Source organism: Pecten maximus, chromosome 10, assembly GCF_902652985.1.
Source record: "Pecten maximus chromosome 10, xPecMax1.1, whole genome shotgun sequence".
NCBI classification, from domain to species: Eukaryota; Metazoa; Mollusca; class Bivalvia; order Pectinida; family Pectinidae; genus Pecten; species Pecten maximus.
In genome coordinates, this window is record NC_047024.1 from 867,872 (window position 1) to 895,649 (window position 27,778).

At 40.1% G+C, this 27,778-nt stretch overlaps 1 protein-coding gene across 1 annotated transcript in view; it reads right to left on the minus strand.

Annotated features, from left to right (window-relative positions):
• Positions 1-27,531, minus strand: part of LOC117335862 (glycine receptor subunit alpha-2-like) — a 37,158-nt gene extending 9,627 nt beyond the window's left edge. Inside the window, exons 1-3 of the mRNA XM_033896113.1 lie at positions 27,437-27,531; positions 25,238-25,302; positions 2,533-2,600 (exon numbers count right to left, since the gene is read on the minus strand). Of these exons, the coding sequence (XP_033752004.1) occupies positions 2,533-2,600; positions 25,238-25,302; positions 27,437-27,531 (228 nt within the window). The remainder of the gene's footprint in view (positions 1-2,532; positions 2,601-25,237; positions 25,303-27,436) is intronic.
• Between the last annotated feature and the right edge of the window lie 247 nt (positions 27,532-27,778).

Sequence of the window (27,778 nt, forward strand, 5' to 3'; positions counted from 1 at the left end):
ATAACTATCATTACAAACTAAGGAAATAATAAATATAATAGAAAAAGGGATATAATTATAATACAGTGTGGTTAAATAACATAGCAAACTATGAAAATAATAAATATAATATAATAATGGAGATAAATATAATACAGCGGAGATAACTATCTTTACAAACTAAGGAAATGATAAATAGCATCGAATAATGGAGATACATATAAAGGTGAGATATATATCATTATTATTATCATTACAAACTAAGGAAATAATAAATAGCATAGAACAAGATAGATAAATATGATACAGTGGAGATAACTATCATTACAAACTAAAGACCTTATATTCATTATGGAGCATATTTACTTTGTTTATTGATTTTTAAAGCATGAAGATGGAAAATTATTGCATTCAGAAATAACCTAAACAACTTGATCTGCCGGTAAATAAAGGGAGATATCACCTAAACAACTCGATCTACCGGTAAATAAAGGGAGATATCACCTAAACAACTCAATCTACCGGTAAATAAAGGGGGATATCACCTAAACGACTTGATCTACCGGTAAATAAAGGGGGATATCACCTAAACTACTCGATCTACCGGTAAATAAAGGGGGATATCACCTAAACGACTCGATCTACCGGTAAATAAAGGGGATATCACCTAAACTACTCGATCTACCGGTAAATAAAGGGGATATCACCTAAACTACTCGATCTACCGGTAAATAAAGGGGGATATCACCTAAACGACTCGATCTACCGGTAAATAAAGGGAGAAATAACCTAAACTACTCGATCTGTCGGTAAATAAAGGGGGATATCACCTAAACTACTCAATCTACCGGTAAATAAAGGGAGAAATAACCTAAACTACTCGATCTGTCGGTAAATAAAGGGGATATCACCTAAACTACTCGATCTACCGGTAAATAAAGGGGGATATCACCTAAACGACCCGATCTACCGGTAAATAAAGGGAGAAAATAACCTAAACTACTCGATCTACCGGTAAATAAAGGGGGATATCACCTAAACTACTCGATCTACCGGTAAATAAAGGGAGATATCACCTAAACTACTCGATCTACCGGTAAATAAAGGGGGATATCACCTAAACTACTCGATCTGCCGGTAAATAAAGGGAGAAATAACCTAAACGACTCGATCTACCGGTAAATAAAAGGGGATATCACCTAAACGACTCGATCTACCGGTAAATAAAGGGAGAAATAACCTAAACTACTCGATCTGCCGGTAAATAAAGGGGGATATCACCTAAACTACTCGATCTGCCGGTAAATAAAGGGGGATATCACCTAAACTACTCGATCTGCCGGTAAATAAAGGGGGATATCACCTAAACTACTCGATCTGCCGGTAAATAAAGGGGGATATCACCTAAACTACTCGATCTGCCGGTAAATAAAGGGAGTAATAACCTAAACGACTCGATCTGTCGGTAAATAAAGGGAGATATCACCTAAACTTCTCAATCTACCGGTAAATAAAGGGGGATATCACCTAAACTACTCGATCTACCGGTAAATAAAGGGAGATATCACCTAAACAACTCGATCTGCCGGTAAATAAAGGGAGATATCACCTAAACAACTCAATCTACCGGTAAATAAAGGGGGATATCACCTAAACTACTCGATCTGCCGGTAAATAAAGGGAGATATCACCTAAACTACTCAATCTACCGGTAAATAAAGGGGGATATCACCTAAACTACTCGATCTGCCGGTAAATAAAGGGAGATATCACCTAAACTACTCAATCTGCCGGTAAATAAAGTATGAAATGGTTCGTGTCTACCTTCCATCTTCGATGGTTGATGAAACAGGAAGTGACGTTATACTTACCATAGTCTGCTCACTGATGGAGTCCACACTGTTGATGTAACCGGAAGTGACGTTATACTTACCATAGTCTGCTCACTGATGGAGACCACACTGTTGATGTAACCGGAAGTGACGTTATACTTACCATAGTCTGCTCATTGATGGAGACCACACTGTTGATGTAAACGGAAGTGACGCTATACTTACCATAGTCTGCTCACTGATGGAGTCCACACTGTTGATGTAACCGGAAGTGACGCTACACTTACCATAGTCTGCTCACTGATGGAGTCCACACTGTTGATGAAACAGGAAGTGACGCTACACTTACCATAGTCTGCTCACTGATGGAGACCACACTGTTGATGTAACCGGAAGTGACGCTACACTTACCATAGTCTGCTCACTGATGGAGTCCACACTGTTGATGAAACAGGAAGTGACCTTATACTTACCATTGTCTGCTCACTGATGGAGACCACACTGTTGATGTAACCGGAAGTGACGTTATACTTACCATAGTCTGCTCACTGATGGAGACCACACTGTTGATGTAAACGGAAGTGACGCTATACTTACCATAGTCTGCTCACTGATGGAGTCCACACTGTTGATGTAACCGGAAGTGACGCTACACTTACCATAGTCTGCTCACTGATGGAGTCCACACTGTTGATGAAACAGGAAGTGACGTTATACTTACCATAGTCTGCTCACTGATGGAGTCCACACTGTTGATGAAGAGGCTGACATTGACATCCGTGTAAGAATCTAAGTAAAGAAAGGCAAAATCGAATTATTGATATAAAAAACAACATCATTAATAAATGATTAATATTTCATTCTGAAAGTTCATGCTGCAGATCTATTTCTGCTGTTACATGGTGTATTGCCGCTACTCCAAAGACACTTAACTCCCTATTACTTTGATATTTTGAATCCATGCAGGTACAATGTATACATATTTATCTCTATATCTACACATTATATGCACTGAAAGGAAGCTAATATTCATACCGAGTCATTTGTATACCTCCATACTTACACTCTCGTTCTAGGAAGTTAATATTCATACCGAGTCATTTGTATACCCCCATACTTACACTCTCGTTCTAGGAAGTTAATATTCATACCGAGTCATTTGTATACCTCCATACTTACACTCTCGTTCTAGGAAGTTAATATTCATACCGAGTTATTTGTATACCTCCATACTTACACTCTCGTTCTAGGAAGTTAATATTCATACCGAGTTATTTGTATACCTCCATACTTACAGTATTGTTCTAGGAAGTTAATATTCATACCGAGTCATTTGTATACCTCCATACTTACAGTATTGTTCTAGGAAGTTAATATTCATACCGAGTCATTTGGATACCTCCATACTTACAGTATTGTTCTAGGAAGTTAATATTCATACCGAGTCATTTGTATACCTCCATACTTACACTCTCGTTCTAGGAAGCTAATATTCATACCGAGTCATTTGTATACCTCCATACTTACACTCTTGTTGAGGGAAGCTAATATTCATACCGAGTCATTTGTATATCTCCATATTTACACTCTCGTTCTAGGAAGTTAATATTCATACCGAGTCACTTGTATACCTCCATACTTACACTCTCGTTCTAGGAAGCTAATATTCATACCGAGTCATTTGTATACCTCAATATTACACTCTTGTTAAGGGAAGCTAATATTCATACCGAGTCATTTGGATACCTCCATACTTACAGTCTCGTTCTAGAAAGTTAATATTCATACCGAGTTATTTGTATACCAGCTTATTTTCATTCTGAATCATTCGGTTGCCTCTATATTTAGTCTTGTTAAGATAAGGTAATAACTTGTGTGTCGTTTATGTCGGTTGCCTCTATATTTACACTCTTGTTGTAGGAAGCTATTATTCGTACCGAGTTATTTGTATACCAGCTTATTTTCATTCTGAATCGTTCGGTTGCCTCTATATTTAGTCTTGTTAAGATAAGGTAATAACTTGTGTGTCGTTTATGTCGGTTGCCTCTATATTTAGTCTTGTTAAGATAAGGTAATAACTTGTGTGTCGTTTATACAATCAAACAGAATCGTTTTGTTACACACTTGTTGTGTATGATAATCATCATTTCAAACAGTCGTTAACATCAAGACGGATACTCTGATGAAGAGAAACATATATCAAAACACAATTATTTGATAATTTTCAAATTTAGAAATGATCAGACGAAAACCAGAAGTAGAACACGATAATGGTCTGAAGTATGAATTTAATGGTCCTGTTACTGATTCTCTGTTTGAAATTGCAGTTAAGTACTTTAGTAGTAAATTAAGTTTGCGGCCATTAATTCCGATAAAGTTAGCCTATAAAGATTTATATAATCCTACTCACCCTGGACGTGTCAACACATTACTGTGTATCAGTACATTAATACACGGTATTTTATCACCGATCACTAAGTTGTTATGGTGTGATACAGAAAACAATCTCACACCATCTACAACACCTCGTCTTCATCAGGGAGAACATTATGTAATACAGAAACTGTTCTCTGATACAGTCCAGTCCATAGGACGGAGTACTTATATATATATGGTATGGTCCGAACGACGGATTACCTATAGAGTACCTATATATATATGGTATAGTCAAAACGATAGAGTACCTATATATATATGGTATGGTCAGAACGATAGAGTACCTATATATTTATAAGTCTGGCCCCACAAGGGAGAACAGGTATGAAAGAAAATAACGATTCGCAAACTTATGATGAATGTGTTATGCGTACGCCCATTCATTCATATTACAATTCAGTTTTTCTTTCATACAGCACGAAACTAAACAAAATTCCTATTAATGCTTAATTAGGTAATATGACATTATACATTTAAGTTCTGTCTAGGTTTCAGAAGATTCGTGACAAATCCTTTAACTGGCATTTAAATGTTCTCCTCTTATACATTGTAAATTACATCCCAAATGTCCCCCAAAACACAACGACGTGATTAACAAAGTAACAGCATTATCTGTTAACTCTATAAAAATCAGCTAAATGATATTGTCAATTAAACTGTTCTTCTAACTCAAAATTAATAAAGGGAGGACAAACTAATAAATATATACAATAAAATATCAACACTCGTACCAAATACGTCCAACGTAACATCGTCCCCAATCAAATCACGTATGTCGACATTAACCTTTCCGTATGAACCTGTATCTTTTAAAACCATTGAAAGTGTTTTTGTTACCAGTCGACATATTTTGAGGGGATAGCTAGGAATAGATACCCTTATTTATACTCTGTTGAAAGTATCCAAAATTAATATAAAAAGCCTAATTAAAAAAAACCTACAAAAAAACAACCCCAAAAACCAAAAAAAAACAAAACACAGGAGTTGGACCCCTCTATCTATATTAGCATGTTAAGGTCCTGTTTCCTTAACATTTCAACCTTTTGTCCAAGACATCACTTACTACACCTGAAGTGTTTTATCATTACTAAGCGGGTATACTGTACATATAACAAAAATCCTTCTTCATGATGTGTTATTGTGTAACTTTGTATAAATCCACACCAGATCACACCAGGTGTATTAAGATGAGTGAGTAGAGGACTGTCACCAGATCACACCAGGTGTATAAAGATGAGTGAGTACAGGGGACTGTCACCAGATCACACCAGGTGTATAAAGATGAGTGAGTAGAGGACTGTCACCAGATCACACCAGGTGTATAAAGATGAGTGAGTACAGGGGACTGTCACCAGATCACACCAGGTGTATGAAGATGAGTGAGTACAGGGGACTGTCACCAGATCACACCAGATCACACCAGGTGTATAAAGATGAGTGAGTAGAGGACTGTCACCAGATCACACCAGGTGTATAAAGATGAGTGAGTAGAGGACTGTCACCAGATCACACCAGGTGTATGAAGATGAGTGAGTACAGGGGACTGTCACCATATCACACCAGGTGTATGAAGATGAGTGAGTAGAGGACTGTCACCAGATCACACCAGGTGTATAAAGATGAGTGAGTACAGGGGACTGTCACCATATCACACCAGGTGTATGAAGATGAGTGAGTAGAGGACTGTCACCAGATCACACCAGGTGTATAAAGATGAGTGAGTTGAGGGGACTGTCACCAGATCACACCAGGTGTATAAAGATGAGTGAGTAGAGGACTGTCACCATATCACACCAGGTGTATAAAGATGAGTGAGTAGAGGACTGTCACCAGATCACAGCAGGTGTATGAAGATGAGTGAGTAGAGGACTGTCACCAGATCACACCAGGTGTATAAAGATGAGTGAGTACAGGGGACTGTCACCAGATCACACCAGGTGTATGAAGATGAGTGAGTAGAGGACTGTCACCAGATCACACCAGGTGTATGAAGATGAGTGAGTACAGGGGACTGTCACCATATCACACCAGGTGTATAAAGATGAGTGAGTACAGGGGACTGTCACCAGATCACACCAGGTGTATGAAGATGAGTGAGTAGAGGACTGTCACCAGATCACACCAGGTGTATAAAGATGAGTGAGTACAGGGGACTGTCACCAGATCACACCAGGTGTATAAAGATGAGTGAGTAGAGGACTGTCACCAGATCACACCAGGTGTATAAAGATGAGTGAGTAGAGGGGACTGTCACCAGATCACACCAGGTGTATGAAGATGAGTGAGTAGAGGACTGTCACCAGATCACACCAGGTGTATAAAGATGAGTGAGTACAGGGGACTGTCACCAGATCACACCAGGTGTATGAAGATGAGTGAGTAGAGGACTGTCACCAGATCACACGAGGTGTATGAAGATGAGTGAGAAGAGGACTGTCACCAGATCACACCAGGTGTATAAAGATGAGTGAGTAGAGGGGACTGTCACCAGATCACACCAGGTGTATAAAGATGAGTGAGTAGAGGACTGTCACCATATCACACCAGGTGTATGAAGATGAGTGAGTAGAGGGGACTGTCACCAGATCACACCAGGTGTATAAAGATGAGTGAGTAGAGGACTGTCACCAGATCACACCAGATGTATAAAGATGAGTGAGTAGAGGGGGCTGTCACCAGATCACACCAGGTGTATGAAGATGAGTGAGTAGAGGACTGTCACCAGATCACACCAGGTGTATAAAGATGAGTGAGTAGAGGACTGTCACCAGATCACACCAGGTGTATAAAGATGAGTGAGTACAGGGGACTGTCACCAGATCACACCAGGTGTATGAAGATGAGTGAGTAGAGGACTGTCACCATATCACACCAGGTGTATGAAGATGAGTGAGTAGAGGACTGTCACCAGATCACACCAGGTGTATAAAGAGGAGTGAGTACAGGGGACTGTCACCAGATCACACCAGGTGTATGAAGATGAGTGAGTAGAGGACTGTCACCATATCACACCAGGTGTATGAAGATGAGTGAGTAGAGGACTGTCACCAGATCACACCAGGTGTATAAAGAGGAGTGAGTACAGGGGACTGTCACCAGATCACACCAGGTGTATGAAGATGAGTGAGTACAGGGGACTGTCACCAGATCACACCAGGTGTATAAAGATGAGTGAGTAGAGGACTGTCACCAGATCACACCAGGTGTATGAAGATGAGTGAGTAGAGGACTGTCACCATATCACACCAGGTGTATGAAGATGAGTGAGTAGGGGACTGTCACCAGATCACACCAGGTGTATAAAGATGAGTGAGTAGGGGACTGTCACCAGATCACACCAGGTGTATAAAGAGGAGTGAGTAGAGGACTGTCACCAGATCACACCAGGTGTATAAAGATGAGTGAGTAGGGGACTGTCACCAGATCACACCAGGTGTATGAAGAGGAGTGAGTAGAGGACTGTCACCAGATCACACCAGGTGTATAAAGATGAGTGAGTAGAGGACTGTCACCAGATCACACCAGGTGTATAAAGGTGAGTGAGTAGAGGACTGTCACCAGATCACACCAGGTGTATAAAGGTGAGTGAGTAGGGGACTGTCACCAGATCACACCAGGTGTATCAAGAGGAGTGAGTAGAGGACTGTCACCAGATCACACCAGGTGTATAAAGATGAGTGAGTAGAGGACTGTCACCAGATCACACCAGGTGTATAAAGAGGAGTGAGTAGAGGACTGTCACCATATCACACCAGGTGTATGAAGATGAGTGAGTAGAGGACTGTCACCAGATCACACCAGGTGTATAAAGATGAGTGAGTAGGGGACTGTCACCAGATCACACCAGGTGTATGAAGAGGAGTGAGTAGAGGACTGTCACCAGATCACACCAGGTGTATAAAGATGAGTGAGTAGAGGACTGTCACCAGATCACACCAGGTGTATGAAGATGAGTGAGTAGAGGACTGTCACCAGATCACACCAGGTGTATAAAGGTGAGTGAGTAGAGGACTGTCACCATATCACACCAGGTGTATGAAGATGAGTGAGAAGAGGACTGTCACCAGATCACACCAGGTGTATAAAGGTGAGTGAGTAGAGGGGACTGTCACCAGATCACACCAGGTGTATGAAGATGAGTGAGTAGAGGGGACTGTCACCAGATCACACCAGGTGTATGAAGATGAGTGAGAAGAGGACTGTCACCAGATCACACCAGGTGTATAAAGGTGAGTGAGTAGAGGGGACTGTCACCAGATCACACCAGGTGTATGAAGATGAGTGAGTAGAGGGGACTGTCACCAGATCACACCAGGTGTATGAAGATGAGTGAGTAGAGGACTGTCACCAGATCACACCAGGTGTATAAAGATGAGTGAGTAGAGGACTGTCACCAGATCACACCAGGTGTATGAAGATGAGTGAGTAGAGGGGACTGTCACCAGATCACACCAGGTGTATGAAGATGAGTGAGTAGAGGACTGTCACCAGATCACACCAGGTGTATGAAGATGAGTGAGTAGAGGGGACTGTCACCAGATCACACCAGGTGTATAAAGATGAGTGAGTACAGGGGACTGTCACCAGATCACACCAGGTGTATGAAGATGAGTGAGTAGAGGACTGTCACCAGATCACACCAGGTGTATAAAGGTGAGTGAGTAGAGGGGACTGTCACCAGATCACACCAGGTGTATGAAGATGAGTGAGTAGAGGACTGTCACCAGATCACACCAGGTGTATGAAGAGGAGTGAGTAGAGGGGACTGTCACCAGATCACACCAGGTGTATGAAGATGAGTGAGTAGAGGACTGTCACCAGATCACACCAGGTGTATAAAGATGAGTGAGTAGAGGACTGTCACCAGATCACACCAGGTGTATGAAGATGAGTGAGTAGAGGGGACTGTCACCAGATCACACCAGGTGTATGAAGATGAGTGAGTAGAGGACTGTCACCAGATCACACCAGGTGTATAAAGATGAGTGAGTAGAGGACTGTCACCAGATCACACCAGGTGTATGAAGATGAGTGAGTAGAGGGGACTGTCACCAGATCACACCAGGTGTATGAAGATGAGTGAGTAGAGGACTGTCACCAGATCACACCAGGTGTATGAAGATGAGTGAGTAGAGGGGACTGTCACCAGATCACACCAGGTGTATAAAGATGAGTGAGTACAGGGGACTGTCACCAGATCACACCAGGTGTATGAAGATGAGTGAGTAGAGGACTGTCACCAGATCACACCAGGTGTATAAAGATGAGTGAGTAGAGGACTGTCACCAGATCACACCAGGTGTATGAAGATGAGTGAGTAGAGGACTGTCACCAGATCACACCAGGTGTATAAAGATGAGTGAGTACAGGGGACTGTCACCAGATCACACAAGGTGTATGAAGATGAGTGAGTAGAGGACTGTCACCAGATCACACCAGGTGTATAAAGATGAGTGAGTAGAGGACTGTCACCAGATCACACCAGGTGTATAAAGATGAGTGAGTACAGGGGACTGTCACCAGATCACACCAGGTGTATGAAGATGAGTGAGTAGAGGACTGTCACCAGATCACACCAGGTGTATGAAGATGAGTGAGTAGAGGACTGTCACCAGATCACACCAGGTGTATAAAGATGAGTGAGTAGAGGGGACTGTCACCAGATCACACCAGGTGTATGAAGATGAGTGAGTAGAGGACTGTCACCAGATCACACCAGGTGTATAAAGATGAGTGAGTAGGGGACTGTCACCAGATCACACCAGGTGTATAAAGATGAGTGAGTAGGGGACTGTCACCATATCACACCAGGTGTATAAAGATGAGTGAGTAGAGGGGACTGTCACCAGATCACACCAGGTGTATAAAGATGAGTGAGTAGGGGACTGTCACCAGATCACACCAGGTGTATAAAGATGAGTGAGTAGAGGGGACTGTCACCAGATCACACCAGGTGTATGAAGATGAGTGAGTAGAGGATTGTCACCAGATCACACCAGGTGTATGAAGATGAGTGAGTAGAGGGGACTGTCACCATATCACACCAGGTGTATAAAGATGAGTGAGTAGAGGGGACTGTCACCAGATCACACCAGGTGTATGAAGATGAGTGAGTAGAGGATTGTCACCAGATCACACCAGGTGTATGAAGATGAGTGAGTAGAGGACTGTCACCAGATCACACCAGGTGTATGAAGATGAGTGAGTAGAGGACTGTCACCAGATCACACCAGGTGTATGAAGATGAGTGAGTAGAGGACGGTCACCAGATCACACCAGGTGTATGAAGATGAGTGAGTAGAGGACTGTCACCAGATCACACCAGGTGTATAAAGATGAGTGAGTAGAGGGGACTGTCACCAGATCACACCAGGTGTATCAAGATGAGTGAGTAGAGGACTGTCACCAGATCACACCAGGTGTATAAAGATGAGTGAGTAGAGGACTGTCACCAGATCACACCAGGTGTATGAAGAGGAGTGAGTAGAGGACTGTCACCAGATCACACCAGGTGTATAAAGATGAGTGAGTAGAGGACTGTCACCAGATCACACCAGGTGTATGAAGATGAGTGAGTAGAGGACTGTCACCAGATCACACCAGGTGTATAAAGGTGAGTGAGTACAGGGGACTGTCACCAGATCACACCAGGTGTATGAAGATGAGTGAGTAGAGGACTGTCACCAGATCACACCAGGTGTATAAAGGTGAGTGAGTAGAGGGGACTGTCACCAGATCACACCAGGTGTATAAAGATGAGTGAGTAGGGGACTGTCACCATATCACACCAGGTGTATAAAGGTGAGTGAGTAGAGGATTGTCACCAGATCACACCAGGTGTATGAAGATGAGTGAGTAGAGGACTGTCACCAGATCACACCAGGTGTATAAAGATGAGTGAGTAGGGGATTGTCACCAGATCACACCAGGTGTATAAAGATGAGTGAGTAGGGGACTGTCACCAGATCACACCAGGTGTATAAAGATGAGTGAGTAGGGGACTGTCACCAGATCACACCAGGTGTATGAAGATGAGTGAGTAGAGGGGACTGTCACCATATCACACCAGGTGTATAAAGATGAGTGAGTAGAGGACTGTCACCAGATCACACCAGGTGTATGAAGATGAGTGAGTAGAGGACTGTCACCAGATCACACCAGGTGTATGAAGATGAGTGAGTAGAGGACTGTCACCAGATCACACCAGGTGTATAAAGGTGAGTGAGTAGAGGACTGTCACCAGATCACACCAGGTGTATGAAGAGGAGTGAGTAGAGGACTGTCACCAGATCACACCAGGTGTATAAAGATGAGTGAGTAGAGGACTGTCACCAGATCACACCAGGTGTATGAAGATGAGTGAGTAGAGGACTGTCACCAGATCACACCAGGTGTATGAAGATGAGTGAGTAGAGGACTGTCACCAGATCACACCAGGTGTATGAAGATGAGTGAGTAGAGGATTGTCACCAGATCACACCAGGTGTATGAAGATGAGTGAGTAGAGGACTGTCACCAGATCACACCAGGTGTATAAAGATGAGTGAGTAGAGGGGACTGTCACCAGATCACACCAGGTGTATAAAGATGAGTGAGTACAGGGGACTGTCACCAGATCACACCAGGTGTATGAAGATGAGTGAGTAGAGGGGACTGTCACCAGATCACACCAGGTGTATAAAGATGAGTGAGTAGAGGACTGTCACCAGATCACACCAGGTGTATAAAGATGAGTGAGTAGAGGACTGTCACCAGATCACACCAGGTGTATAAAGATGAGTGAGTACAGGGGACTGTCACCAGATCACACCAGGTGTATAAAGATGAGTGAGTACAGGGGACTGTCACCATATCATTTAATGACTTATGTTCACTTGGTTTTGGCGATGTATGGTATGCACAGAACGTACCAAATAAAAACATATTTTTGTTATTGTATAAACAACGGTTACAAGATATTTTTATCCAAGAAACGAGAGCTAGTTTAGAAAGCTCTTCTAAGTGCACCATATATAAACACATCGTTGATACGTTTATCATACAGAACTATCTCAGTAAACCATTAACTTTCAAAATAAAACGAATAATATCCAAATACAGATTAAATGCTCATTCGTTTAATATTGAAATTGGTAGGTACAGTGGTATCCCTAGACACCAAAGGCTTTGTACTTTGTGTGATAATCATGAAGTTGAGGATGAAGTCCATTTTATTTTGTTATGTCCAAAGTATTTGGATTTAAGGGTGAAGTATTTAAAACCATATTTTTATCGCCGTCCATCTGTTTTCAAAATGACTGAATTGTTCTGTAGTACCAATGTAAAAACTTTAAGAAATTTTGGAAAATATTTAATTCAGGCGACGGCCAAAAGGAAGTCACTGTTACTTAGTTAATAAGTATTTATATGTTTGATTAATAGTAAATTAATTAGTAATTGCACAATAGTTTTTTCTTTATCATAACCTCCTAGAGAAAATATGTCTAGGAATATAATTTCAAGTATGTGATTGTCTTTTTATGTCTTAAAAATTCGTGTAGTTTAAAATTGCAATTGTAATATTGTAATTGTATGATATACACTTTTTGTGATGGCAAAAAAAAAAAAAAATATATATATATTAACACATGCTTTATTGAAATGTATAATACTTGGTGTTACATTGGCTGTGTTCTCCGCCGTCTTGCGCAAATGTAAATTGTTGTCATGTGTATGTATATTGTGATCCTATATGCTATTTGCATACGGAATAAAATAATTGAAATTGAAATTGAAATCACACCAGGTGTATAAAGATGAGTGAGTACAGGGGACTGTCACCAGATCACACCAGGTGTATGAAGATGAGTGAGTAGAGGACTGTCACCATATCACACCAGGTGTATGAAGATGAGTGAGTACAGGGAACTGTCAGTAAACCTATGACGAATGTTGTTATCCTGACTTACTATTAAATCTGTCCTTCAAAGAAGTGATAAATTTTCGTATAATGCTGGCCTTTTAGTCACGAGACTCTTTATTATCCTTCAATGTGGCAATTACGACAATCAGAACCTTCTAACAGACATGATTGTAGCCCACACAGCCAAATAACAGATGCAAACTAAATTCGGCTAGGTAATTACACATGCTCTTCTTCACGAAAAACATTGAATTGTCAAGAGAAATTCACTTTTGTGTTATTTCGGGGTTTTAAATAGTCTAACGGGCTAGTCATAACGTGATTGATGTCTGCTAGGAGGAGGAAAACTCATCTACAAGGAAACGGAGATGTGTTTCTGTATTTCGTTAAAGGGCTGGCTTTCACAGCATGACTAATATCTCTCACATGGAGAATGACATGTCCAAAATGAAGGAAGCATTTCATACAGAACATTTAAATTAAATTCGGCATTGGAAAGACCTTGACCAGACACAATATAAATATATCATGATTGATTAGGGACAACTACAGCTTCACTGTCATCAGTTACCCTCTCAGACAACTACAAATCTTCAAAACTTCAGACTCGATGTCTTTGATGCAGTAAAATGATCAATGCAAGACTGCGATGTGGCAAACAGTTTGGACATTGATGTAGGAATTCCTTTTGTCCTTCGTTTGATTAACGTGGTAGAGTAAGTCCTCTCTATCCAATATAAATCTCTATTTTGCGAAACCAGCTCTCAATTCGCTCTTTTGACGAGGTGATTAATGACGATTTTTTCTAATTTTTCTCCCCGACATTTGACATTTTGTGATTAAACGTAAAGATAGATTCCGAATTGATATTTTTAATGCAAAACGCAGATAAATCCTAATCATTCCGGAAGGCAATTAAAAATAATCGGAAAAGCTGTTAAACCATTTATTTCATTTACTGCCAATAGAAATAAGAATGCGTCCTTCACTCTCGATATGGCGCTATGTAGGGTCTACACGTAATTAATGTTCTTTAGTGTTAGGGTTAGGGTTAGGGTTTTGGGTTAGGGTTTTGGGTTAGGGCTAGGGTTAGGGTTAGGGTTGTGTTAGGGTTTTGGGTTGTGTTAGGGTTAGGGTTATGGTTAGGGTTGGGTTAGGATTAGAGTTGGATTAGGGTTAGGGCTTTGGAATAGGGTTATGGTTAGGGTTTTGGGTTAGGGTTAAGGTTAGGGTTGTGTTAGGGTTAGGGTTGGGTTAGGATCAGGGTTGGATTAGGGTTAGGGTTTTGGGTTGGGTTAGGATTAGGGTTAGGGTTGGGTTAGGGTTAGGTTTAAGGTTATGGTTCGGGATTAGGGTTTAATCCCTGTGCACTGGCCGAAGAGTTTACATGTTAGTCTTAAGTCTGCTGCGAACTAATAGATCTTGTAGGTTTTTGTTTTTGCGGTACGCTGTAACTAGTCTGTTTTTATAGATTTCAGGAAATTCTGACTGTAGTTTATTGTAATGTTCTCTTACCTTTCTCCCTACTACTGTGGCTGTTGTGTTATACGTTATTACAAAAGGTAGGATCTGGTTTGGAACAGATTGTTCGTTTATGCCATGTGGGGTTAAAGTCTGGAGTTTATCAATCCAAAAACCTTCTCTCTCATTTAGAAAACTAGAATCTGGTACCTGTTCTATCGGTGTTATGTTTACGTGCTCTAAACTATGTCCGTTTTGGTTAAAGTGTCTCGCAACTGGTTTATCTTTTTCGTGTCTTATATCAAAACGGTGTCTTGTGAATCTATCTCTTAACGACAAAGACGTTTGCCCTACGTATTGCGAATCACATTTCCTACAAGTGATAAGATAAATTACGTTTTTAGAGTTACAGTTTAGGTCTTGTTTCATGTTAAATACTTCTGTTGTTTTTGAACTATAGAAGCAGACGGTGACTTGGAGAAAGGGGCATGTTTCACAACGTTTACTGTTACAGGCTTCCGCTATATAACCATTTTTAGGGGCTATTTCTTTTAAAGTTTCCCCTTTGATTTTACGTAGAAATCTATATGAATAGTTTCGGTTTCTGAGAGCCCTGAATAAGATGTTTACGGCATTGTTAAAGTCCGACTCTCGAGTACAGATTCTATGGAAACGAATTATCTGCGATTTAATGATGCCCTTAAAGGAATGTTTCGGATGGAACGACTTTATGTGAAGAAGTTTTAGTGAGTTAGTATAGGTCACCTTACTAGTTGAGGCTATTGGGAATTACCTTAAAACAATGTGGAAGGATGGTTGACTTGACAGCAAGAGGTCTGTACTGAGTCGATCTCGTCACTTGATACACTGATGGCCCAATGGAGTCTGTGTTGAGTCGATCTCGTTTCTTTCATTATGAATCATATCACTATGAAAGTCTTTAAATAAAGATCTTTCAAATCATTAGAACGTTCTTCAAAGTTAAAACACGACTCCATTGTTTAATTTTGGTGTTCCATAACCCGACTGGAAGTGTATCTATGGAGAGGTATCTAACCGACTCGCCATGAAGGATTCGTCTGGGAATTAGTTATAATGTGATTAATTTTCGTCAACAAAAATCGAACTGAACAATAATGGATTTTTGCCGTTGTGTAAGTCAAAAAACAGTGAAGTTTGATGCTGACAGGCAAATGTTTGTGATTTTTTTTTTATCATTCTTTTATAGATTTTAGGTCATTATGATAGAACTTTATAACATAGAAACGGTATGTTTTATTTAACTTAGAGAGAACACTTTCACAGATAATGTTGGTACATGCAACGTATATCGGAAAAACAATTTGAAGAAGAAGAATGTATATTGTGTGGAGTGATGTTACTAAGTTAACATCTCTGACATTAAGAGGGTCAATGAAGATGACTTTATAGCGAGGCCGTGATAGCTTAGTCGGCTATAGCGCCGGCCACGTAACCTCAGGTGAGGGGGCCGTGATAGCTTAGTCGGCAAAGGCGCCGGCCACGTAACCTCAGGTGAGGGGGCCGTAATAGCTTAGTCGGCAAAGGCGCCGGCCATGTAACCTTAGGTGAGGGGGCCGTGATAGCTTAGTCGGCTATAGCGCCGACCACGTAACCTCAGGTGAGGGGGCCGTGATAGCTCAGTCGGCAAAGGCGCCGGCCATGTAACCTCAGGTGAGGGGGCCGTGATAGCTTAGTCGGCAAAGGCGCCGGCCACGTAACCTCAGGTGAGGGGGCCGTAATAGCTTAGTCGGCAAAGGCGCCGACCACGTAACCTCAGGTGAGGGGGCCGTGATAGCTCAGTCGGCAAAGGCGCCGGCCACGTAACCTCAGGTGAGGGGGCCGTGATAGCTTAGTCGGCAAAGGCGCCGGCCACGTAACCTCAGGTGAGGGGGCCGTAATAGCTTAGTCGGCAAAGGCGCCGGCCACGTAACCTCAGGTGAGGGGGCCGTAATAGCTTAGTCGGCAAAGGCGCCGGCCATGTAACCTCAGGTGAGGGGGCCGTGATAGCTTAGTCGGCAAAGGCGCCGGCCATGTAACCTCAGGTGAGGGGGCCGTGATAGCTTAGTCGGCAAAGGCGCCGGCCATGTAACCTCAGGTGTGGGGGCCGTGATAGCTTAGTCGGCAAAGGCGCCGGCCATGTAACCTCAGGTGTGGGGGCCGTGATAGCTTAGTCGGCAAAGGCGCCGGCCATGTAACCTCAGGTGAGGGGGCCGTGATAGCTTAGTCGGCTATAGCGCCGGCCATGTAACCTCAGGTGTGGGGGCCGTGATAGCTTAGTCGGCTATAGCGCCGGCCATGTAACCTCAGGTGTGGGGGCCGTGATAGCTTAGTCGGCTATAGCGCCGGCCATGTAACCTCAGGTGAGGGGGGCCGTGATAGCTTAGTCGGCTATAGCGCCGGCCACGTAACCTCAGGTGTGGGGGCCGTGATAGCTTAGTCGGCTATAGCGCCTGCCACGTAACCTCAGGTGTGGGGACCGTGATAGCTTAGTCGGCTATAGCGCCGGCCACGTAACCTCAGGTGTGGGGACCGTGATAGCTCAGTCGGCTATAGCGCCGGCCACGTAACCTCAGGTGAGAGGGCCGTGATAGCTCAGTCGGCTAAAACGCCGACCACGTAACCTCAGGTGAGGGGGTCGTGATAGCTCAGTCGGCTATAGCGCCGGCCACGTAACCTCAGGTGAGGGGGCCGTGATAGCTCAGTTGCCTAAAACGCCGACCACGTAACCTCAGGTGAGGGGGCCGTGATAGCTCAGTCGGCTATAGCGCCGGCCACGTAACCTCAGGTGTGGGGACCGTGATAGCTCAGTCGGCTAAAACGCCGACCACGTAACCTCAGGTGTGGGGGCCGTGATAGCTCAGTCGGCAAAGGCGCCGGCCATGTAACCTCAGGTGAGGGGGCCGTGATAGCTAAGTCGGCAAAGGCGCCGGCCATGTAACCTCAGGTGAGGGGGCCGTGATAGCTTAGTCGGCAAAAGCGCCGACCACGTAACCTCAGGTGTTGGGGCCGTGAAAGCTCAGTCGGCTAAAGCGCCGACCACGTAACCTCAGGTGAGGGGACCGTGATAGCTCAGTCGGCTAAAACGCCGGCCACGTAACCTTAGGTGAGGGGGCCGTGATAGCTCAGTCGGCTAAAACGCCGACCACGTAACCTCAGGTGAGTGGACCGTGATAGCTCAGTCGGCTAAAACGCCGGCCACGTAACCTTAGGTGAGGGGGCCGTGATAGCTTAGTCGGCAAAAGCGCCGACCACGTAACCTCAGGTGAGGGGGCCGTGATAACTCAGTCGGCTAAAACGCCGACCACGTAACCTCAGGTGAGGGGGCCGTGATAGCGTCAGCTGCAGTAAGCGGTATTCTGAACACAGTGTGTTGAGTTTTATTTGATAAATAATTTATGTTCGTTTGAACTGGTGAATTAGAACATAAATAAATTTTATTTATAGATAGGGTATAATATTATCCAATTGAATTACAAAAAAAAAATAATAATAAAAAAAAATGATGCAAGTAAGATTAAGCACGTCCATTCATCCGTCCGTCCCTCTGACGCTACACAGAATCACTGGTGTATAACAGTAACATCTCATACAACCTTTATGTTTATTTCGGGAATAGCTTTGGGTATAAGTCCTTTATTTTCAATGTTTTATGTCCCTACTCATTAACTGTACTACATTACATGAACTTTTGAAGTTTGAACTGTGTCGTGCCCACAGAGCACGGATTGTATTACCAAGGGACTGAAAACAACTACACCGAACACGGAAGTTTATAGTTACGACGTATAGCGGAGCCTGAATTCTGAAATCAGTGTGAGAGTGTTTGGACGAATGACCTCAGTCTAGATAGAGACCTGGGATGGATGACCAGTACACACGCTAGGCTAATTGACTATTGGGTAAAAACCGCTTGGTAGTTAAATAGCAGATGATATATCTTAGTGTCATATCTACAACGTAACCGGGGTCACTCGTCAATAACATGGCGAACTCATTCTTCAAAACGGAATTATTTTCCATTTTCTCCCGGACCCATGTGTGACGACAGTCAAATTATATTGATTACTGTCGAAAGGAAGCAATTAACAGTACTTTTGGGATTAAGGGACCACAACACAGACTATCGAACATAATTAGAAAAAACGAGGACAACAAATGAGAGAGAGAGAGAGAGAGAGAGAGAGAGAGAGAGAGAGAGAGAGAGAGAGAGAGATTGCAATCGTCAAAGCTGGAGAAAAGAGAGACTGTTCAATTACTACCAAGATCACATTGAAGAAAAGAAAAACTCTCAAATCACTACCAATATAATTTGGAGAAAAAAAAAGAGAGACTGTTAAATTACAACCAAGATAACATGGAGAAATAGACTGCCCAATCACTACCAATATAACGTAGAGAAATAGAGAGACTGCCCAATCACTACCAATATAACGTAGAGAAATAGAGAGACTGTCCAATCACTACCAAGATAACATAGGGAAATAGAGAGACTGTCCAATCACTACCAAGATAACATAGGGAAATAGAGAGACTGTCCAATCACTACCAAGATAACATAGGGAAATAGAGAGACTGTCCAATCACTACCAAGATAACATAGAAAAATAGAAATACTGTCTGTGTACATGCATTACCACTGATAAAAAGGTATTTAGTTTCCCTTACCTAATATTTAGCTGCTAAATTAAACCGTTTAAGTCTTGAAGTATAAACCATTTTTTGCTAGTATTGATCAGTACCTGAAATTATTTAAATTGAATGTAATCAACTTCTCAACAACTACACGCTATAATTACTCTTGCCTGAAATCTGTGATCACGCTCTGTGCCGTCCTAAAACATCACGCATCTATTCGTCAAAGAGCCGGAGTGGCGGAGTATCTTAATTGTAATAACTGACAAAGTGTCTGTTTCTCTTTTCAAACGCTTCCGACAGGAATCTTATAGAACAAGTAAATGCAATGGCTATTTAATATTCCCTAGATCTGTCTGCATGCCCCATACGGAAATATATTGAAATCTAGATGCGCTATGTTACCACAGGTTTATTCCTTGAGTATAATCAAGCTTGATAATTAAACAACATTGAGGCAGTTCTTGCTGTTATGTCTACATTAATGATATTTAGTTGTATTCCTATACAATAACTAGCCCAACAGTAGAATTTTCATTCTTAAACTTGATATAACCGTAACAAGTTGACAAGGTTAAAATTTTTATTAATTAATTAATAATTTCAATTCACTGTTCCGTTATGATATTGTACCTGCGCTTACATTTGTACATCATACACGTACTTACATGTTTTTAAATTTTTACATTCGAATAAAATATCACTTACATATATTTACCTTCGTACATAATAACCACGCTTACATATATTCACATTTGTAAATAATAAACATATTTACATGTATTTACATTCGTACCTGATAAACATATTCATATATATGAATTTTTTTTAAAGTCTCAGCGCGCGAAGCGTGCTCGGAGACCGGTCTTTGCCAAGAGAGAGACGGAAGTAACTGTAAACCGGAAATCGCAGTTTTCAAGATATCGCGGGTTTTATGAATAAAAAAAGAATAAACTGATTTCAAGTGCTTAAATCGAGAGAATTCTCATACAATAGATATTTTATAATAAAAGTTAACGCGTCGTTAAATTTCTGTAGTATTTTAGTAGAAATATCTGTCTGACAGCTGGTTCGAGATTAGGCCGGAAATCAACAAAGTGTCATGGTTGCCAAGTGGAAGCACACGCTCTGCGGTAGAGAGGAGAAAGTTTGTTTTGCAACAATTTTAAAGGTACGTTCGTTTATAAGTGTTTATATCAGCTAATTTTTGTCTTCTTATGCAACTTACATCTTTATATAATAATATCATGGACTTTTCATGTAAGATAGAAGACTATTTCTATAAAGTTTATTGAATGAAGTGATACTGGACCAATCATTTTTATGTTTACATACACTGTTCGGGAGGCTCAGTTGCGGTAATTTTGAAATAAAATACTAGGCCCTCGAATATTTATTGAAATAAAAACTAGCAAGGAAGTGCACACAAAAATGTTCAACCGGACTCTTTGTTATTTTTTGTTAGACACAATTATTACTCTGGCAATTCTTTTTACATTGAAAATTCTCATGTGTGCATTGCAGAATATTACTACTGGAGTTATGGTGAATTATACCTAATACATTTTTTGCTAGTGGGTGTAGCTATTTGGACTTGATTTATGTATACAGAATACAGATAGTGATAGTGCCTTATAAAATGGATTTGTGCATATGCTGTTAAGGGATATGTAATATTGATAAATATCGAAAATTTGCCTTTATACTAGTCCATTCTTAAATATATAGTTTTGATGGATGGTTATGAATTTAGCTAGTGAAAGTTTTATGATTGTAGAAATATATTTTCAATAGTTTTAATTAAATGGATTGATTCAATGGCTTAATGTTTGTGCTGATGAAATTATTTTGTGAGGAAAGGAGGAATTATTTATATCTACTTGTGAGAATTGCTTTCCATGAACCACAGCGCCATGCAAGAATCCTTGATATTTAGTAAATGAAGGTAGATCTAATACACAGTTTAGAACTTCTAAAGAGAGATAATTTGATGACTGACTAATTTCACTATTGACTAGTCATTTTAAAAGGATAATTAATCCAATAAGAACTTTTGTATCATTTGAAATTAATATTTTTATCTTTAAACTATTACACACTTATATGCTTGCAACGTTACATATTTTAATACTTTTTGTTTTGCAGATTCAACAAAAAAAGAAAATTAACTGTAATTACTGGATGGACATGCACTTAGAGTATACGTAGGACACTAAAATTGTGAATGGTAACTATCTCATGAGATTAGTCATTAGTGATACATAAAACAACTACAGGCTTTACATACATGTCTTTGAAGGTTTTTTAAATGAATCTCTCCGGCAGCTTTGCTGCATTTTCTTGTTTATACTATTTTTACTTCACCCATAAACTAATATGTTTGTACATTAATACATCATACACACAGTTATATGTGCTTTCATTTGACATTTTACACATAAACATAAATACATGTTTTTAAATTCGTACATCATACTCGCACATACTACAATGTTCTTACACTTGTACATAATACACAAACTGACAGGTATTTACACTTGTACATCGTACACTAACAGACAGGTATTTTACATTTGTACATCGTACATCAACTGGCGCGTATTGACATTTTACATCATACACAAACAGACGCGTATTTACATTTTACATAATACATCAACTGACGCGTATTTACATTTTACATCATACACAAACTGACGCGTATTTACATTTTACATATACATCAACTGACGAGTATTTACATTTTACATCATACACAAACTGACGCGTATTTACATTTTACATCATACACAAACTGACGCGTATTTACATTTTACATAATACATCAACTGACGCGTATTTACATTTTACATCATACACAAACTGACGCGTATTTACATTTTACATAATATATAAACTGACGCGTATTTACATTTTACATCATACACAAACTGACGCGTATTTACATTTTACATAATACATCAACTGACGCGTATTTACATTTTACATCATACACAAACTGACAGGTTTTTACATTTGTACCCCAATCACGTGCTTAATATGTATTTACATTAAATGTGTACATCATAATCAAACTGACACTAACTTCATTTGTACATCATACACATGCTGAATATGTATTTACACTAAATTTTACATCATATATATACATCATTATCAAACTGACACCAAATTCATTTGTACATCATACACGTGCTGAATATGTATTTTAATTATAATACTAATTTATACTTACATTTGTACACCACACTTGCATGTAGCTTACAAATCTCATAAACTAATTAACTAGTCTTTGCAGCAATTATCTCATGGATCATGCGAATGTGCTGTGATTTCCCTCGGAACAGCCGTGTGTGTGGTGACACAGGAAACCAAAGGAATAAAGGGTTTTTATATGGCGACCTGTCTTCAAACAGCTGTGTGTTGTCGACATAGGCAACCAAAGTAATAAAGAAGGAACATGACAGCCTTTCATAAAACAGCCGTGTGTGTGGAGACACAGGGAATCAAAGGAATAAAGAGGTGCTACAGGTATATAACGGCCTTTTGTAGAACAGTCTTGTATGTGGTGAAACAGGAAACAAAAGGAATAAAGAGGTGTATATAACGACCTTCATTGTGACAGCCGTATGTGTGGTGAAACAGGAAACTAAAGAAATAAAAGTTGTATAAAACAACCTTCCTAAGAACAGCCGTGAATGTGGAGACAGGGAATCAAAGAAATAAAAGTTGTATAAAACAACCTTCCTAAGAACAGCCGTGTGTATGGAGACACAGGGAATCAAAAAAATAAAAGTTGTATAAAACAACCTTCCTAAGAACAGCCGTGTGTGTGGAGACAGGGAATCAACGAAATAAAAGTTGTATAAAACAATCTTCCTAAGAACAGCCGTGTGTGTGGAGACACACAGGGAATCAAAGAAATAAAAGTTGTATAAAACAACCTTCCTAAGAACAGCCGTGTGTGTGGAGACACAGGGAATCAAAGAAATAAAAGTTGTATAAAACAACCTTCCTAAGAACAGCCGTGTGTGTGGAGACACAGGGAATCAAAGAAATAAAAGTTGTATAAAACAACCTTCCTAAGAACAGCCGTGTGTGTGGAGACACAGGGAATCAAAGAAATAAAAGTTGTATAAAACAACCTTCCTAAGAACAGCCGTGTGTGTGGAGACACAGGGAATCAACAGAATAAAGGATGCATATAACGTCCTTCCTTGTGTGGTGACAAAGGATACCAAGGAAATAAAGAGATGTATTTGGCATTCTTCCTTTGAACAGCCGTATGTGTGGTGATATAGGAAACCAAAGGAATAAGGAGGTGCGAATAACGGCCTGCTCTTGAGCAGCAGTGTGTGGAGACACATGAAATCAACAGAATAAAAGGTTATATAACGTCCTTCCTTAGACAAACTGTGTGGTGACAAACGAAACCAAGGAAATAAAGAGGTATATATGGCAGTCTCCCTTAAAACAGTGGTGTGTTTGGTGACACAGGAAAACAGAATACACAAGCGTTGTATAAGACGACCTTAACTTTCCTAGAACCGCTGTGCTTTGATACAGTAGCTCTAATGATGCTTTAAATCATTGTCGCTCGCCTACATTAATCGACTCTTGTCCTTGGTACATGAATTATGAGAAGAGCAAAACATATTTATTGAAAATGGAAATTTCTTGACATTGGATATCAAACAACTGTTTGGTAAAGGTTGGGACATATATAACAGGGATGTCTGCCAGAACGTGCGTGATTACCTCTGGAGAATAGCACATTTACAACGTTCTCATGACAACATCCCTTTTCCTCACTAAACAACCATGTCGTGTAAGTCCAAGACATGTTCTACTGGTTTCAACAAAGATCAGAATAGATCAGGACAATATTTCCATACAGCATTATGAGGAATGGTATTGTGGGGTAGAAACACAAAGTAAAAGACAGCTTAGAGAGTTACACAGCATCAAAGGTATGGCCACCAACTGGGTATGGGGACTGTTCTATTTCACTGATGCCTAGGTATTTTATTAGGTTGATTGAACATAAATATAAAAGACCTAGAAAAGAAACACACTACACTTTCTTTAAATTGAAATTATCTTGTGGATGTCATATCTTTTCAAAACCAATCAGAACTTTCTATTAATAACATTTACATTCACAGATTGATAAGATGAATCTCTAATCCTAGATAACATACTGTGCCAAATCTTGGGCAACTGTTTACACACAGTAATGCAGAGCTTATCAGAAAAGGAAACAGATACCTTGCTTAGTCCTTCAATGTTTCCTAGATATTGATATATTGATGATGTATTTTCTCGAAATAAGAACTTGCGATATGATATACACTTAAAACCTGATTAAAAGATATGACTTACCCGTCAACATCAGAAGATTATCCAAATATTTATTTCAAAAGCAACCAGCAAGGACAGTCTACAACTAAGCCGTATGTATCCTGCATCCGGGATCCCTTACCTATCTAGTTACCTGTCCCATTTGATTTGAAATTCAAGTACCTGTCCTGATCTCAAATTCCGTGACAAATTACCGACAGAGAAGCAAGCAACAAAGGATTTCGAGAGAAACAATTGAAGTATATGAAAAAGACCACGGTTGATATGAAATCAGGTGTGTTTGTTGCTTGCTGATGTGCCTGGTGTTACCATGCTGAAATATCTGGTCTTATTCTCCTTTATTGAACAGAGATAAAGTTAGAATTATCATCTCTATTAACGACACAGTGTAGCTGTACTCACCACACCATATTGAACAGAGATAAAGTGTTACGGTTATCATCTCTATTGACGACACAGTGAAGCTGTACTCACCACACCATATTGCACAGAGATAAAGTTAGAATTATTATCTCTATTGACGACACAGTGAAGCTGTACTCACCACACCATATTGCACAGAGATAAAGTTAGAATTATTATCTTTATTAAAGATACAGTTAGCTGTACTCACCATTTTCAAAATTTGGCTGGATTCTACTGTCATAGTCAATAAGGAGTGCTTGAATGAATTCTTCCCTGAAAAAGTAAAACGGAAGATAATCATATTACTTAATTAGTATGAAAATAGTAAACCTGAACTACACAGAAACTGAGTTCTTCAATATATTCAGGGTAAAATAACTGTTATCAAAGAATTGTATTTAAAAAACTGACTCTTAGTTACTTATTCCGGGAACATACTCATAATTACTTAAGACATAATCTTAAATCTCCAATATCGAATTCGTATACAATGGTTTTATGTTCAGTTGATAAAAATAAAATATCAAATTACGAAATTCAGACATACCTGAATGACAAAAAAGTATCATAATTAGAAATGTAGAGAGTATGTTAAAATAGCTACGATGTATACGTATACATGGACTTTATGTAAGCATTTGATCAAGATATTTCGGTGATGACTGATTATGTGTACTTAGGAGTTTTGGATTAAGCAATCAAATAAAACTATTGATAAAAAGTTTTGAGAGTGAATGAGGACAGAGGACATAAACAAACGATGGGCCATTAACGAAACAGGCACCAAGCGATTGTTTTTGGTATAACACCTCTCGTAATTCAATTTCTCAGAATGCAACTCTTCGAGAAGTGTAAAGTTTTCAGATGATAAATCAAATAAGAATAAAATCATCGGAATCAATAATGGAATAATGCAACAAGACAGATTTGAATTATCAAACCAATTAGTCAGGTAAAAGTCTCGACATTGAGCAGTAGAAGTGATCTAAATAAGTGTTAAAGTTACAACATCATCCGACTTTATAACAAAAAAACAGTTCGGTGTTATGTTTGACCAGAATACGAGTTTAAATAGCTAACAGTTAACACAAGAGATGTAGTATCGTGTACCAACTAGAGATTATCAGCTTCTATGCAACATGTTTACGAAATAATGAAAATATACAGCGATAATATTCAGAGTCATATAACATATTGAGGATAAGAGATATAAGATATAGACATACTGTAAATATAAAGAAATGATCTTCATAGTCACACAACATGTACAGGATACACAGAGATGATCTTCAGAGTCACACAACATGTACAGGATACACAGAGATGATCTACAGAGTCACACAACATGTACAGGATACACAGAGATGACCTTCAGAGTCACACAACATGTACAGGATACACAGAGATACAGAGATGATCTACAGAGTCACACAACATGTACAGGATACACAGAGACACAGAGATGATCTTCATAGTCACACAACATGTACAGGATATAGAGAGATGATCTTCAGAATCACACAACATGTACAGGATACACAGAGATACAGAGATGATCTACAGAGTCACACAGCATGTATAGGATACACAGAGATGATCTACAGAGTCACACAACATGTACAGGATACACAGAGATGATCTTCAGAGTCACACAACATGTACAGGATACACAGAGATGATCTTCAGAGTCACACAACATGTACAGGATACACAGAGATGATCTACAGAGTCACACAACATGTACAGGATACACAGAGATACAGAGATGGTCCTCAGAGTCACACAACATGTACAGGATACACAGATATGATCTTCAGAGTGACACATCATGTACAAGATACACAGAGATACAGAGATGATCCTCAGAGTCACACAACATGTACAGGATATAGAGAGATTATCTTCATAGTCACACAACATGTACAGGATATATAGAGATTATCTTCATAGTCACACAACATGTGTAGGATGAGAGATATTGGATACAGAGATACTGCTACCTTAATTATCTTTCAACTCTTGTTTATAGGCAAATGTGCGAAGACAGAATACACGTGTTCACTTCATGTGACAGAATGAACATATTTATAAATGTCTGGGGCTTCTTAAGAAAGCTATCGTCGTTTGCAATTCAGAAAATAAATCATAACTTAAACTATCATTTGTTTTGAATTTATTTACTCTGTTTGCTAACCACGTATACGCTCAAAGTGTTGAACCTAATAAATATGACTGATGGGATGTTTTGCCAAAGGTCAACATTTGAACATGTTACCCGTAGTCAACATAAAATAATATAACTGGTAAACGCCTCAGTAGTTACATAGGTTTGATATACGGACAATATCAGTATTGGTATTACCAAGTCTAATTCTTTACTTGTGAGTCTTAAGTAACGGTGACCTACCTTGTTGCCTTTGAACCTCCGTTCATGAGCATCATCAACAAAACAAAGACTCCCCTGGAACAGGACAAACGTTCACAGTGCCACCCGTACCCCATCCTAAGTCCGACAATACTCCAGTGATGCTGGCAGTCTTCCTAAATATCAGTTGATGATGTGACGGACGACCCGCTCGTGCCGGCTTCTCTACACACAGTCCGCTCAGGTTTGTTAGGCTAACAGTCCAATCAAACTGGCAGTCAGTACATGTTTTAAAGATCGATTTCCATGATTTAAACAATGTTACATGTATTAGCACACTTAGGCCATTATTTAAACAATGTTACATTTATTAGCACATTTAGT